This window comes from Podospora anserina, chromosome 2 (assembly GCF_000226545.1).
Source record: "Podospora anserina S mat+ genomic DNA chromosome 2, supercontig 2".
Lineage (NCBI taxonomy): Eukaryota > Fungi > Ascomycota > Sordariomycetes > Sordariales > Podosporaceae > Podospora > Podospora anserina.
This window is the reverse complement of record NW_001914858.1, coordinates 523,043-538,952: the sequence shown is the minus strand read 5'-3', so window position 1 is coordinate 538,952 and position 15,910 is coordinate 523,043. Positions and strand designations below refer to the sequence as shown.

Below are 15,910 nucleotides of genomic sequence, written 5' to 3'. Positions count from 1 at the left end.
GGGACGTTGACGACCGGTACGCGACTCCCGATACAGCATCACTATTCTGTAGTGTACTATTTGCACGATATCGTCGCCTCCTCCCGACGACGACGACGACGAAGACGGCAACCGGAGCTCGAAAGCTGGAGCCACCCCTGGTGGATAAAACGCGAAACACACAACTTGGGGGGTGATCGGGTTCGGCCGCCCGCTCAGCGACGTACCTTCGACGCGTTCTTGTCTGACCGCCCGCTTGGCTTTCTGCCCACCCGCCCCAAATCTCGCAAACTATCAATTGAACAAGAGTGGAATTGGTCCTGCCGCCGACGACGACGACGCGCCCAAACCGACACTTTTTTGCCTTGTCGGGATTCTAATTTTGCCCCACGTCGCAAAAACATCACCAACCGACCGAAACCGCAAGGGGAGGAGAAAGAAAAAAGAAATCGACGACTTCACAAAGTTCCCCTCCTCTTCCGTTCAGAACAAGAAGCAAGCCGCCCTTGATGCGCCGCCCGCCCCGCCATCATCGACATCCATGACTACTCTCGTACGGACCCGCCAGCCGCTACAAGTCTTGAGCATGAGCCACCACCAGCCTGAGCGTCGGAAGAGTAAACGCCTCGCGGGTACGTCGTCGCCAGAACCAGAAGAGCCGGAGTTCAAGAGGAGGAAGAGGACTGCTGCGGCTGCCGCGGTTATCAACGAGTCGGCGGCCTTTTCACAACAACAACAACACGCGCCTGCGCCGGCGACGGGGAGGAAAAAGAGAAAGAATGACGCTGACTCCAAGGGTTCCTCCGCAGCAGGAGCCCCGGCAGTGTACGACGAGCAGGATGGCGACTTTTTGTTTACGCGCGGGTCCAAGAGGGTGAAGACTACGCCAGCACCACCACCACCACCACCACCACCACCTGAGCCAGAACCGGAGCCAGAGCCGGAGCCGGAATTGCCATTGCCGAAAATGTCTACCGCGAAGAAGGTTGGAAGACCACCAAAGAATAGTTCGAAAAAGCGCGCTTCCTCTCCGGCGCAACAGTCTGCGCCTCCACCGCCGTTACCAGTACAGCCGCAGCAGCAGGTTTTACCGAGGAGGACGTCGAAAAGGAGGTCTAGTGCAGCTGCTCAGGCGGCGCCTCAACCGGTACAAGATGAGGAGCCGGTTATGCCCAAGGCGAAGACGAGGAGGAAAGGGAGGGAGTCGAATGCCGACAAGAAAGCAAGAGAGGAAGCGCAGCGGAGGCAGTTAATAGAGGGGATTCCGGAGGAGGAGGAAGAGGATAAAGCACAGGACCAGCGACACAACCACCACCGTGATCATGACCACCCTATGACCAACGGCACACCCCAAGCAGAACACCCCTCTGGCGCCGCTTCACAGATGATCTCCCTACCTTTCAGCGACACGCCTATTCAAAACAGGAATAAAGAGTTTCGAAAAAAGGGGGGAGCGTCTGGAGGGAGGAGGAGTTCACTGGGCATGAGAGGGAGGAGGGCGAGCTCGTTGATTGATAATGGGCAGAGCGCGTTACCACATCGGGAGGTTGATCCGAAGGATTTCTACAAGTATATTTCGGCCGAGGGGTTGAGCGAGCCGAGGAGGATGAAGCAGTTGTTGATTTGGTGCGGGGAGAGGGCGCTTAGTGAGAAGCCTAGGGGGGGGAAGGGGAATAGTGCTGTTTTGGGAGGTGAGTTTTCTTTCTTTGGAAATATGTATGGAATTGGGGATGCTAATGTGGAATTATAGCGAGAGCGATACAAGACCAGATCTTGAAGGACTTTTCCTCAGTGTCGGAGTTTTCAGATTGGTTCTCACGGGAAGAAGCGCCGAAGCAGCCGGTGGTGTTGAAGCCGAACCCGAGGAATGAGGATTATGACAGGAAGATTGAGGAGATGGAGGAGAGGATAAAAAGGTTTGTTTCCCCCCCACCCCCTCATTTCCGTTATCCCCAAGAGAAGACTAACTGTGGTGATGTAGATTAAAAGAAGTCAAAAAAGCCTGGCAGGCCATCGCGAAACCATTACCCACACTCGACCCGATATACCCCCTCTCAGCCCCCCCACCAGACAACCCTGACGCTCCCCCGCAACCCGACCCGAGAAAAGCCCCGTTGCCAGACCCCAGTTTGTTGTCGGAGGAAGAAACGAAAATGTTGGCTTTCCTGACTAGTCCGGAGACGAGTTTTGGCAGCTGGAAGAGGCAGGTCAGGTCAAGGCTGCAGAATGTGCATCAGGAGCTCGAGTTTGAGGTTGATGTGCTGGCGGACAGGGTTCACAAGTTTGACATGAGAGTTGAGACTGCGGGGCGGGAGGCGGATCAGGTTTTGAGGTTGGGGGCGGAGAGGTTGAGGGAACGGGAGGAGAGGGAGAAGGAAAGGGTGGGGACACGGGGGGTGGGGGTTTGGGAGGTGCTGAGGAGTTTGGGGAGGATATTGCCTGAGGGGGGGTAGGTTCCTTTTGAGGATGTCCGAGTCAAACGGGAGGAGGAGGAGGAGGAGGAGGAGGGGGAAGAACGATAATGACTTGTTCTTTTATTTAAAACTGGGTTTTTTTTTTGAGGGGAGAAGGAAGGGGGTTACTTGGGCGTTTCTGGTGGGGGGGCCAAACTAAGGGGGGGTCTGTTTTATTGTTCTCTGAGAGATATCCCGCTGCTTTTTTGTTGTTTTTTAAGCTAGGTGGTGTTGGTTGGTGTTACTTGACCCTTTTTCGCATTGCGTGTTTCGGGGAAAGGGGTGGGGGGGAAGGGAAATAAGCATGTCAATTTACCTTTGCATATGGGGGGGAAAGTGGTTGTGGTGTTTTGTGGGGTGATGTTTAAATTTAAGAAGAGAGAGAGAGAGGAAAGAGTTGAGCTGGTTTTGGACGTGTCTGCGTTATGTGAGGTATATATACTGTTTGGTGAACCCAGCCAGCCTATCTACCGTCTGGATATGTCGATAAAACTGAGCTGGATATGTCAAATGCCCCTGAAATTATCCATGGCAACGTCAGTCAATTGGGATGAACTGTCGGGTCAGGGTTGGTTCTCTTTGGAGCCTGCTGCAGTTCTTGATGCCCCTTTTGCGCTGCTAGCTGACTGACTGACGTCTTCCCACCTTGATGGTATACCATGTCCTCCATTTTTAAATGCACGTTCTTTTTCGTAGAGAAGGTTGGGGGTATGTGTAGACCATATCTTAGAGCTCAAACGCAACCAACCGATTATACCACTGCCGTTTTCGGGAGTGGTACCCATTCCTGCATATCCAGACGTGATCTTACAACCCATACTGTTACATTTTATCCTCCTTCTTTATTTCGGTTTGTTTTACACCCAAACAGGGGGCCCCTCACCCCCCACCCCCCCCCGTCTCCCCAAGATTGGACGTACGCCTTTGAGCTGGACTGATCGAGGGGAGGGATAAACGGCATCCCCTTCGTCTCCACCTCGTTATGCCTGTGCCCCTCCTCCCCATGATGCCCCAGCTCCTCCTTCACCTGCTCCGATTGATCACCCCTCCTAACCCGGACATGCTCCCTCAACAAAGCCAGAATCTCACTCCCCTCCCACCTCTTGGGCACAGGCCGGTACGCGGGCTTGAACGTCCCCACCGTCTGCGCCCACTCCCCGGGTCGGGGGGACTCGTGCACTGCTCTGTCCTCCAAGGGGGGGGTTTGGCCGGAGGGAAGGGAGACGTTGGGCTGGGTGGCCCAGTAGTAAATGTCCCAGTCGTTTTCGTCGAGGAAGCGGTCGTATTCGGAGAGTTGGGCGGGGGTCATCTTGGGGAGGTGGGAGGCGGCGAAGGTGGAGAGGAGGAGGTCGGATTCGAGGGTGCCGCGTTTGCGGGATTGGTCTGGTGATTGTTAGAGAAAGGTGAAGGGGGAGGAGGGGATGGGGGGATGGGGGGGATGGGGGGATGACGAACAGAGAAGACGGGCGCGCATGACGTCTGGCTCTTCGCCTACTCTACGCAAAGGCTCAATCTTGAACTTTGCGCCCTGGAGCTCGCCGACATCGAGTTCGTGGTTTGGGAGGGAGCCCGGGTCGGGGGAGGACTTGGACGAGCTGAAGGGGCGGGCGGTTCTGAGGACTGAAGTGGTGGGACGGATGGCGGCGCGGAGGGCGCGGGTTGCTGGACGGAGGGAGGCCATCGTGATGTGGGGGGTTGCTGTTAACAATTGAATGTCGACGAGAGGGTGATTTTTGCTGAAATATCAAAAGTCAAAGAGGCAACAATGACGACGGCAAAAAAGACCGTTGTAGACCGGACCCGGACCGACCAAAAGTTAGCTTGGCGGGTGATCGACTGCCGAGGCCGAAAGCTGCTGTGTCATCAAGCTCCGTCCCGTCTGCCGGGTCTTGCCGGTCTATGTTTACCTTGTTTGTATTATTTTATTCTTTTTACAACACTTTTGTTTGGGATCAGAAAAGACATCAATCATACACACACATTGATACTGTACATTCAATGCATCAATTTTCCCTGCCCCCCCCCTCTTCCCCCCCCAAAAAAAATATCCCGCCTTGAGATCCATATACACTAGGTACGATATGTCATAATTCCGTGCTCGCCCGCGCCGCCTTGTTCAATAATAAGTAGTAGTAGTTTAAACTCCTTAGTTTCTCCATGTAAAAAGCCAACGAGTCCAGCAGCCCGGCCCCAATCCCCGGTAGTTCATTAAATAAGATGCTTCGACCTGCACACCATAGTGTTAGCGATTGCTTCCAAATTAAGCAAAATTCAGGGGAGACACACCTGAAGTACGCCCGCAGGTACATGATTTGCCAGGCCCACAACCCAACCAGCAAGAATGTTGTGAGGAAACCAAACCACTTCACACGGTTGTTGGTGCTCTCGTTGGTGTCTCTGAGCTTCTGCTCGCGGTGGCGGAGGTAGTCCATCTCGCTGACAATCTCGCCCACCATCTCCTCGATTCTGCGCAGCTCGGTTTCTACGGGCTTCAGCTTCTCGCTGGCCTGGACGGCAGCCCAGTCCTTGGCGTCGGCACCAATGTCAATGTCGAGCTCGACGTGACGGTTGGGGTTCTGGACGTATTTGTCTGTTGGTCAAGAGTTAGCGGGGTCCCTGAGGACCAGAGGTTGGTTGACGCACTCCCTGTGAGGATGTTCTCAAAGCACACGTCGAAAGCAGCGTCGGCGTGGGAGGTGAAAACGGTGCGTTGCTCGCCAGCAATGTCCTTGGGCTTGCCGTACTCGTTCCCTGCCGCGTCCATAATGTGCATGTTCAGTTGCATGCCATCGCCCTTGTATCCATCCACAATAGCCGTAACCACCACCAACATGTCCTTGGCGACAAAGTTCCGAATGCATCTCCTCGAAAGACTGTCGTGTCCGCTGCCCGCCTGGATGTCGAACTTCAGGGCCTCGGTGCCCACTGCCAGCAGGAGCAGCGCGCTGCAGACATTCTGCAGCACCGACCGTGCGTGAACCATTGTCTGTGTGTCTGAGTATATCGAGTGAGCTGTTGTCGGCAAGGAGGGAGATGAAGATGTTGGCGTCGTCGGTGGTGAGTTCAAGTCAATACAGCTGGCACAACGGGGGGGCGCTGCACGTTCCACCGGAGCTTCGATAAAATGGCAATCTGTCGCCTTCCCCCTTGGAGCCCAGAGCAAGGGTACCGTGGCCATGCAGCCAATCAGAAGCCCAGTCTCCAGAGAAAAAGCTTTTGTGGATCAGCCTTGCTTGGCCTCCACTCGGGCTTGCGCCCAACCCCTGCTCACAGTCCGCGTCCAGATTTCTCAGCCTCGCGAAACTGGAACTGTTTCCTTGAACATCCACTGCACCGCGACCATCAACCACTACACCACCATCGATTTCCACCCACAACCACGAGCGCAAAGCAGCTTTCCGATCAACCTCTCCTTTTTTGATCAAAACTACATCCGAAATCATCGGCGCATAGCCACAACACCGGCAAAATGCCAAAATGTACGTTTACCGTGGGCAAACATCGAGACGCTGCTAACACACTCTCCAGTCTTTTGCGATTATTGCGATGTCTACCTCACGCACGACTCCATGAGCGTGCGCAAGGCCCACAACAGCGGTCGCAACCATCTCCGCAACGTTGTCGATTACTACCAACGTAAGTCTCTCTGTTGCCTGCTCTGCCGCCGTTCTTGGCTAACCGCTCCTCACAGAAATCGGTCACGAAAAGGCCCAGTCCGTCATCGACTCCATCACCAACTCCTACGCCGCCGAAGGCCAAGCCCACGCCAACCCCATGCTGCCACAAAATCAACCCGGCGGATTCGGCTCCAACCCCTTCCCTCCTCCCGGCGCAGGCTTCCCAGGCATGCCACCCCCAGGCTTCCCCGGTGCCTTCCCCGGTGCACCAGGCGCTCCTCCGTTCCCACCTCCGTTCCCTGGCGCCCCAGGTGGTGCCAACGCCCCTCCATTTCCGCCGCCATTCCCCTTCCCAGGTGCGCCAAATTCAGCTTCCCCTGCCGGCGGGGCACCTCCTTTCCCGCTTCCACCTTTCCCACCTGGAGGAGCTGGTGCTGCTTTCCCGCCTCCTCCTGGTGGCGGCATGCCACCTTTCCCACCACCAAACGGAGCGGTGCCCCCTCCAGGGGCTTTCCCTCCACCGGGTGGTATGCCATTCCCACCGCCGGGAGGGCAGTTCCCGCCTTTCCCTCCTCCAGGAGCGGGTGGGTTCCCGGGTGGTGGTAGACAGTAGAGTGTGGAAATGAAATGTAGGTAGTGTCACAGAGCGGTAAAATGAGATATGGATCAGCGAAAGGCACTCATAAGTCTCCCTAACTTGCGAGCATGCGTGTAACATCAGCGGAAACGATCAGTTATAAGCAAGTGGCTTGAAGAGAAGATACCAAGGAAGCGCACGATATGAATATCAATGGATTACACCGTCAAGATATCGAGTTTATGCGTTTAAGCATCCAGGCAACGGCATTAAAAGAAGGCATTGCTGTGGATAACGAAGGCTACAATGGACCGCAGAGTAGTGACCTGAGAAGATCAGTAAAGGGATGCTAAAGCAGAGAGGTTTGGAGAGATGGAGAGAAGCGTTGAAAAGATACCCAGAGGTCTCAAAGAGAGAGATGTTGAAGTAGGGAAGATAGGAAGCAGAGGCAGTGAAGAGAGAAGACCCAAAGCGGAGACAAATGCAACCTGCACTTAAGAATATCTAGTCATCCTCAGGCGTTTTTTGCTCGACCATTTGATCCAAGCTTATAGTGGACTTAATATGAGCTAAATCTGAGCGTTGGGTGTCTGATTTATGGACTTAATCTAAGCTTGGTACGTCTTATCTCTGGACTTGATCGAAGCCTTATCTAAGCTGTGTATGTCTTATTACTAGACTGGTTCCAAGTTTCAAATCTCTTGTTTTCCCGCTTAATCCAAGCTTTATATATCTTCCTTTTGACTTAACCTGAGCCTCGTATCATATGTTGGAGTTTATCTAGGTAGATTTGGTATATTTTATTTCTAGACTTGCCTAAGTTTTAGCATGTTACTTTGAACTTGATCCAAACTTTGTGTGTCATATATCTAGACTTGATCTGAGCCTTGCATTTTCATTTTGAAGTTAATCTAGGACTGTAAATGTTGTTTTTAGACATGATAGCTGTAGCTCTTATACATTTTTACCGGGTATTATTGTAGATATGATGCTGCCACACGTGGTGGATGTCAGAGCTAGGAGATATGCGGGTGGGTGTGGTGAGACATGGGGGAGTAGCTATGTGGGTGGGGAGTTATGTGGGGAGTGAGACTATTGTGGTAGAGGGAGATGCGGTGGGTCATTATGTAGAAAAATCATGTAGTGGTGAGCAGTGTTGCGAGCCGTCATGGTTCAACCGCATGACCCATCACCACACATAGCTTGCTTCTTCGAAGGTAGCCAGCAAAATCTTCTGTTAAGTAATACATTTTAGGAAGCCTGGGGATGACTATATATCTTGGAACAAGACGCGCAACAAGCATGGGTGACTAAACGTTGAAGAGTGTGTATAGTGAAGTTGCCGTTTATAGCTGGGATCTGTTTAGTGTGTGTTGATATACCTGGGTAAGCAGGTAGGCAAGGTGGATGGGAATTCCTCTACTACAATGTTGACATAAGGCATGTAGCTTTGACTGTAGATATCAATTACCAGATGTCGATAGAGGTAGCTTGGACTCTATCCTATTGTTTAAACTATATTGCTCAGTTTGTAGCCTCATACAGCTCAGATTATAGCCTCATACAGCTCATATTATAAACTCATGGCGATAGCTTCACTCTCAGTAATCTAGGTAAGGCCCTCGGCTCAAGAGATTTACCTTGACGATACTTCAGCAAATGTTGATGGCCTTTCAATAATGAGAATAAAACTACCTGCAGCCCGAATTTACAGCTCTTTTTTATCCAAGGTAAATAAGCCTTTTATTCTAAAAGTATTCCAAGCTTTCTTCTTTCAACCTGAGCTTGCTATGACCCAAACTTGTCTTTAGAATGCTCAGATCATACGCAGACAAAGCCAGGAATAAAATATCATAGCTCAGACTATACACAGAAAAGGCTAGGATTATAGACACAGTCTGAGCTTTCCGTGTTTGTAATCCTAGCCTTTTCCGAGCTTCTGGTGTCTATAACCCCATTTCTAAATAAGTTAAAGGTAGGTGAAGTAATGAGTGAACCGGGATGGGTGTACGGACCAACCCATGCAGAGCTGAGGCGGCTATTATGTGCACGGCAAGCCATTGGCACATCGTCTCTTGCAGCTCGATATCACATTCTTACGTCCAGGAATCCACCGTCCTTCCTGTGGAGATGTGATCATGATGCCTCATACCCGCCAATGCTAGGCTGCTACTGCTGAGCTAGAAGGCAAGCTGATTGCTTGCATGCATTAGCTCTCCTCGTCTGAATACTATACGCAATACACGCGAGGATGAGCGCTTTTACCGGACGACCAGCTCGACAAGCGCAAGCGAGCAGATCCACCAAGCCAGACATCGGATAGAGGTGTCCAAGAAGTCGGCAGTCGGCTTCCATGGCCTTCCCCAAGAAGCGATGCGCCGTTGTGGCGGCGTTGTCGATGGTGGAATTGTCCGAGAGAACCCAGAGCCATAGAATCAACGGCTTCCAGCATGCTTCTTGATGGTCCAGCCCGATCTTGAACTGCACCTTCAGCTCAGCACTTTACCCGGCATGTGAACTGTGAGAAGCCAGATTATCGGCCCAATCCGCGGCCGCCTCTCTCCACAAGATGACAGCCACCTACTGCAAAGATTGTCCCCGTGCTTGCAGGCTGCAGCGAGATGCATACAGAGGGAATATCAAGATGGTGATTTGCCTTGACATCAGCGCCAATGCTTCGTGGGGTAGGACTCGGAGGTAAATCCTGCGATGGAAGGCCAGCCTCTCGCTCCAACGGTTGGTTCTCGAAAGGGGCAGCCACTCACAAAATGTCCTGAGAGTTGATGATGAGATGCTCGCCCGCATCATGCACCGCGCAGGTTTGCGGGTAGCGACAGTGTCGATTATTGGCTGACTCTGCCGTCGTCCGCATGAGCTGTGTGTGATCTGGAAATGTAACACCTGATTGGTCAATGACGACCAGGATTTAGACGCCGGACTATTCCTAAAGCTGTCTAGCGTGGGTGATTGACAAGTGCGGGGCATTTCCTGTCTCTCATGTTCTCTGTCTCTCTTGTGAGTTTCCCAAAAAAGATTCCCATCACCACCGACAACGTCCCGCTGGTGTTAGCCGCCCACAGTGCAGTAGCACTCTGCGAGCTGGGTGATATCGACTGTGAACACAGCAGCAGGCATGGCCCTGCCTCTATCCGCCAATCCTCTCTCTCATTGGCTTCGGCCCTCCATCACCACCTCGGCCGGCAATCTGTAGTGCTCGCTGAGGGCCATGCGCCCCATGCTGTGGTCTCTCAAACTGGGCCGATGGCTTCTTGTCCCGCCCATCCTCCCTTGGTTGTGCCTCTCTCGTCCAACTCGGCGCCAGATGATATAAGGCTCTGGCCTCACCCTCTTTTCCTGTCCTTCTTCTCTTCTTCAGCAAGCCCTCAAAAACAATAAACCGGTTTTTGTTTTTTCCCCTCCTCCCCCTTTCTTTACCCTCCCCCTCTACACGGAGCTGTGCTCTGTTAATTCAACTAATACACAAAAAAATCAAAATATTGTAGCTTTGCTGGTCCTAGCTACTTCCTAATCGCCACCTCCGAATACCCTCAAAAACAACTACTGGTTTACTTGCTCGCCTCGCCCTACAGCGCGAAGCTATTTTCTCTCGGGACGGTTTAATTATCAGCATCTCGTGTTTATTTCAGCCTCACATTCAAAATGTCCGCCATTCAGCTTTCATTCAACCTCCGTGTTTCCTCCGGTGTCAAGACCGTCCATCTCCTCGGCTCCTGGGACAACTACTCCGGCCAACTCCCGCTCTCCAAGGACAAGACTTCCTCCAAGTCCGGCACATGGAAGGGTACCTTCCGCTTCCAGCCCACCACACTTCAAGTCGGCCAAAGATACTGGTACTACTACATGATCGATGGGTACCACGTCTCGCACAACCCCTCCGAGGAGTCCACCGTTGAGCCCACCACCGGCCGTGCCCTCAACATCCTTGACGTCCCCAAGTCTTCCTCCAAGTCTTCCTCTTCCAGCAAGTCCTCTTCCCGCAAGTCTTCCTCGCGCCACTCCGTCAGCTCCGACATCCCCAAGGGTCGCCCTCTCTCCATGTCCCAGATCAAGGCCCCCAAGCCCGTAGCTCCCCACGCTACCCGCCACATCTTGGACGGCGACTTTGACGAGGATGAGCTCTCCAGCCACTTTGCTGCCACCGGCATCTACGACTACGACGCCGAGGACATCATCACCGACTTTGGCGCTTCCGTCTCTCCCGTCTCCTCTGTCGGCTCCTCGCTCTCGTACCGCTCCGACAACTCCTCGTCGTCGTCCGGCTACAGCACCCCATCCTCAGACTGCTCCTCGTGCACCTGCGAGCGCTACGGCATCACCCGCAAGGGTGAGCGCGTCCGTCTCGACTGCGGCGGTTCTCGCTGCGGCTACGAGGACTCGTGCTCCTCTTCCGAGGACGAGCAAGAGTACGTTGAGCGCAGCTCCCGCCGCAACGGCATCGTCGTCCGCCGATAAATGCCCGCGCCCAATGTCTAGGGGTAGACTTGCTGCCTTTTTTTTTTACCTCTTTGATGGAAGACAAAGGACTTGCTTGTTGGATGTTGCCTTAATAAGACCTTGGCGTTGATTTCTATCCGCTATGAGGTCGGCACACCTAGCCAGGATCCCTCCACACACCACAAACACGAGGCTTTATTCGCTATCGTTAACATTCGCGTCCCTCACTTTTGAGGACATGATGATTAATGACTAATGAAAAGCTGTACGCTCACTTTGTTTGATGCTGTTTGTTGAAATACACACTCAAGCTCTCACACAACCTGATGCCCTTCCCTCCCAGACCCGGGGTCGCGACTGGTTCGAGATTCTGTGTGTCGATCTGGGAGGAGGGCAGGCCAAGCACCACTTCATTGTGTGATGCTGCCACCCCCTCGAGATATAATATCTCTTGCGTTCCTTACCGCTTCTGTCAACCGTCGGAGCACCAGTTTCTGCTCCTCTCTCCTGGTGGGAGTGAGAGTAGGTTTTGGTCTAGCTCTGGCACAATAATAGCAAGCATAGCTTGTGGGGAAGGATTATTTTCTTGCTTCATCAGGGGATGGATGTGAAGCAATTGGCAATGTAATGGCATTCTGGGATGTGCTGTCCTGGAGCGGGCTATTAACAACTCAATGTTTGAGACCTTCATTGTGTATTCTTAGGGCAGTTTCAGATATCTCTCTCTCTTTGAGAGATTGGGCATGGAATAAACCTGCCTCCCGGGTTTTAGCATAGCACAAGACAAGATAGCGGGTTGGATGACTGTTGAATTCAGCTTGTTTCACTTGATGAACATACCTTATATTTGCTTTATGTGCATATATATGGACTCTATCCCTTTGCTCAATATGCATCCCTATATGCTACTACTAGAGTTGGCACTATCAATTATGAGTTTATCGATTAGTCCTTATCAGTTGTGATTGTGATCTTATCGATTGTGATCTTATCGATTGTGACACATGGAACCCACGCGAAGGCACATACACATGGATAAGGCATGGGCACCAATATGGAGGCGGCACGCACACGTTCGCAAGGCGTGGGAATACACGTGGAGAAGGCGTGAACACTGGAGGCGGCATATGCTCACGGAGAGGGCATGCACACATGGAGACGGCATGGCCACACACATGGACAGGGCATGGCCTCACACACATGAAGAGGACATGGCACACACATAAAGAAGGCACGGACACGCACATGGAGAGGGCATGGGCACACACATGGGGACGGCATACACACGTGGAGAAGGCCCATACATGAAGAAAGCATGGGCGCAAACATAAAGGCAGCATACACACATGGGGGGTTGATATAACTGGAGGGGCCACACGCACATGGAGGAGGCACGCACACGGGGCAAGGCACACCCACACAGGGGAGGCTCACCCACATGGAGGAGGGCTCACGCTCAACAACATGCCAAAAGAACTCCACAATATCAAATTCAACGCGATATGAACGCCAAAATCAACGCTATTTCCACCGTTCCCAGTTCACCTCTGATAGCAAGCCTTTATAGGCCAGCCACATATCAAATCAACGCGCCAAAAAAAGAGCACACACCACCCATAACCACCCCCACACATCCCCCTAAATCATGGCGTTGGCCACCTCCCCATTCACCTCCCCCTTTGCCGCCTCCGCGGGAGCTTTCTTGGTGAGGCTCGCGAGAGCCTCCGGGGTGCCGTCGAGGGGCGCGTGCCGGCCACGGATGTGTCGGAGGTGGCCCTCGCGAGCCACCTGGCTGCCCGCGTTTACACGCGGGAAGGGCACCGTCGCCGGGCCGAGGAGAGGGGCGTGCCGGCCCCGGATGTGTTGTTGGTGGCTCTTGCGAGCCACGCTCTTGCCGACGTCGCCGCCGGGAATCGTCACCGCATCGCCGGCATTCCCTCCCCCGTTCTCTCTGGCCACCTGCCCGACCCCCTCACGCTTTGTTCCCTCGCTGCCCATGATGGCGAGGGCCCCGGCCGTTTCGTTCGACGAGGGGGAGAGAGGCTTGTGGGTTGGTTGAACTGCAGGGAATTGGTGTCAAATTACACGCCCGTTGACTGCCATTTGGAGGGGGATTTGACGCTGGTTTTGAGGGCAAATTGAAGGGGATGTGAAGCCAATTGAAGGGGAATTGGAGCCGGCGTTCAGGAGACACTGGGGCCCGCCGGGGAGAGGGGAACAATGGTGATGGAAGGGCGCATACCTCTTTGAGGAGAGCGGCGTGGTTCTGTGGCTCTGGTGCGCCACGACGTGCCAGGAATTGCCAGCGAGTGAGAGGGAGAGAGAGACCGGGGCACAGTGGAGAGCGTACAGGGAGGGGGGAACGACGGCAATGGGGCACACCTGATAGAGGAGAAGCCGGGGGGTGCGTGTGTGAAAGAATGTGTGTGTGAAGGAGTGTGTGTGTGAAGGAGTGTGTGTGTGAAGGAGTGTGTGTGTGAAGGAGTGTGTGTGTGAAGGAGTGTGTGTGTGAAGGAGTGTGTGTGTGAAGGAGTGTGTGGATGTGTGGGGAGAGGGAGAGAGTGTGTGTGTGTGTGAGGAAGAGGAAGAGAGAGAGGAAGAGGGAGAGGAAGAGGGAGAGGAAGAGGGCACGCCCACTGCATTTCCCAACCGTACCGCCTCACTGGACCGCACCCCGCGGGTGACCTCGTCGCCGTCAATTCCATCCGGTCTCTCTGCCCCAGGCACCGGCCGTCACTCGCCCCTAAATGGCTGCATGTTAGCCCTCCGGCCCGGTGAAGGCCGCCAAATATCGCACAAAACGTTTTTTCGGTTTAAATACATCAGACGCCTCGCTTTGTGCAACCTCATCCCATAAAACTTCGCCAATAACGGCTGGTGTTGAGGTTTTCAGGCTTCACGATGACGAAGTGCGGGGGTTTATGGGCCGTTTTCGCACAATGCCGCCATTGCAGGCCACCTGCCAATGGCTGGCAGGTTTGATTGCGATTGGCAAGGGCCTGAAAAGTGTGCTGGGGGCGGCAGGAGGGCTGTGGGAAGAGGTGCAATTGAACACGGCGAGGATGGCAAAAATGGCAAAAATGGCAAATATGATGAACATGGCAAGCATGGCAGCCATGGTGAACACGGTGAACACGGTGAACACGATGAGTATGGTGAGCATGGTGAGCATGATGAACACGATGAGTATGGTGAGCATGGTGAGCATGGTGAGCATGGTGAGCATGGTGAGCATGGTGAGCATGAAGCATGGAGATCATGGAGAGCGTGGAGAGTATGGAGAGTATGGAGAGTATGGAGAGTATGGAGAGTATGGAGAGTATGGCCAACATGGCGAGCAAGGCAATTATAGTGAATATGGCAAATATGGGAGGTATGGTAAGCATGGCAAGTATGGAAGCATGGCAAATCTGGTAAATATGGTGAGTATGGGAGGTATGGGAGGTAGGCAAGCATGGCAGGCATGGCGAACATGGCGGACATGACAAGCATGCAAGCATGGCGAATATGGCGAACATGACGAACATGGCAGGCCTGGCAGATATGTCATCCTCTCTTTTGGCGGCGGCGAATGTGGTGATAGCTTCACTTTCGATGGCAGCGACAGTGGCGATTTTTAGCTTGCGACAGTAAATGTGATGATCACCTCACTTTTGGCGGCAGCGAGTGTAATGACAACCTCACTTTCGGCAGCGACGAGGGTATTGATTTTTAACTTATAACAGTTGATGGAATAATAGACTCACTTTTGGTAATAGTGAGTATAGCGATGGATTCAGTTTCCGCGACGGTGAGTTTGGAGATGAGTTTATGCTTCTTGCTGTCTCTTTAGTCGTATATGCATTTTAAGAATACTCTTTAGATGCATATGCATTAAGATGATTTTTTTCTCGCGGCCGCAAGTGCGGGAAATAGCTTCACTTTTGGCGGCGGCGAGTATCATGAAATCCTCATTTTTGGCGGCGGTAAGTGTGGTGATAGGTTTTTTCCCCACTAAATATGTTGATGTTTCCACGTTTGGCAGCAGCGATTATGGAGATAGCCTTATTCTTGCACGGTAATTAAGGCAACAAATGTAAACACAAGAAACTCTACAAATCTTCGTCTAATTCTTTTTTTTTCTATTTTCTTTTAAAAAAAATCATTTTTATATATATTGTCTTTAAATATATTCTCAAAACTTTTATAGAAAAATGTAAGCTATGTTAATGTCCATTTAATAATACTTTAATATAAATTTTTTTTATTTAAATTAATAAGTTTATATAAAGTTAGTTTAATTACTTTTAAAAAAATAAATGAAAACCAAAAAAATTATTAAATTTAAACATTTGTCTAAAAAAAATAGTAAGCCTTGCGCGGCTAGGATCACTCATTTGCAAAGCTTGCGCTTGGCCTACTACTGGATTAAAAAAAAAAGACTTATACTGGAAGTCGAGTTAATAGTGGTTTGGGGTGCGGTCATAGGGCTGAGGATATAAGTGAGGAAGTGGGCTTTCGGAGGATTCGGGGGTTCAGGGGTCATGTATATAAGCAGTCTGCTTCTGACATTCTATTGTAGACAGGACATCGACTTTTATTCCTTCAAATTTTGTGCCTTGCACGCGTGCAGGCAATTCTGGCTCTCTGATCAGGCCAATCCGGTGCTTATTATGAGGCCTGCGGGCCCGCAGTGTCTTTTCTTTGTTCTGCGTGAAGTGCGGCCTGCGAGCGAGTCACTGTCACGCAGGTGTGTTCATTCAGGGACTTGTTGAGGGTATACTGAAATGGTGAGAAAACACACAAACCAACCACAACACCGCAAATATACCCTCAACAGGTCCCTGAAT

At 52.2% G+C, this 15,910-nt stretch overlaps 6 protein-coding genes across 6 annotated transcripts; 4 read left to right on the top strand and 2 right to left on the bottom strand.

The window, feature by feature from the left end:
• Window positions 1–520: 520 nt before the first annotated feature.
• PODANS_2_1270 (uncharacterized protein) lies at window positions 521–2,432 on the top strand (the record flags this gene model as incomplete). Its single annotated transcript, XM_001910838.1, has 3 exons — window positions 521–1,670; window positions 1,730–1,826; window positions 1,961–2,432. The coding sequence occupies 3 exons, from the start codon at window positions 521–523 to the stop codon at window positions 2,430–2,432; spliced, it is 1,719 nt and encodes a 572-aa protein (XP_001910873.1).
• Window positions 2,433–3,261: 829 nt separating this feature from the next.
• Window positions 3,262–4,113, bottom strand: PODANS_2_1260 (uncharacterized protein; the record flags this gene model as incomplete). Its single annotated transcript, XM_001910837.1, has 2 exons — window positions 3,262–3,815; window positions 3,888–4,113. 2 exons carry the CDS (start codon window positions 4,111–4,113, stop codon window positions 3,262–3,264), a joined length of 780 nt encoding a protein of 259 aa, XP_001910872.1.
• Window positions 4,114–4,640: 527 nt separating this feature from the next.
• PODANS_2_1250 (uncharacterized protein) lies at window positions 4,641–5,610 on the bottom strand (the record flags this gene model as incomplete). The annotated part of the gene is made up of 3 exons (XM_001910836.1): window positions 4,641–4,659; window positions 4,719–5,022; window positions 5,076–5,610. The coding sequence occupies 3 exons, from the start codon at window positions 5,608–5,610 to the stop codon at window positions 4,641–4,643; spliced, it is 858 nt and encodes a 285-aa protein (XP_001910871.1).
• A 291-nt stretch (window positions 5,611–5,901) lies between these two features.
• On the top strand, window positions 5,902–6,662 carry PODANS_2_1245 (uncharacterized protein; the record flags this gene model as incomplete). The annotated part of the gene is made up of 3 exons (XM_001910835.1): window positions 5,902–5,911; window positions 5,961–6,068; window positions 6,124–6,662. The coding sequence occupies 3 exons, from the start codon at window positions 5,902–5,904 to the stop codon at window positions 6,660–6,662; spliced, it is 657 nt and encodes a 218-aa protein (XP_001910870.1).
• A 3,624-nt stretch (window positions 6,663–10,286) lies between these two features.
• Window positions 10,287–11,099, top strand: PODANS_2_1240 (uncharacterized protein; the record flags this gene model as incomplete). The annotated part of the gene is made up of 1 exon (XM_001910834.1): window positions 10,287–11,099. The coding sequence occupies one exon, from the start codon at window positions 10,287–10,289 to the stop codon at window positions 11,097–11,099; it is 813 nt and encodes a 270-aa protein (XP_001910869.1).
• A 1,627-nt stretch (window positions 11,100–12,726) lies between these two features.
• On the top strand, window positions 12,727–13,223 carry PODANS_2_1235 (uncharacterized protein; the record flags this gene model as incomplete). Its single annotated transcript, XM_001910833.1, has 2 exons — window positions 12,727–12,786; window positions 12,852–13,223. 2 exons carry the CDS (start codon window positions 12,727–12,729, stop codon window positions 13,221–13,223), a joined length of 432 nt encoding a protein of 143 aa, XP_001910868.1.
• Window positions 13,224–15,910: the final 2,687 nt, after the last annotated feature.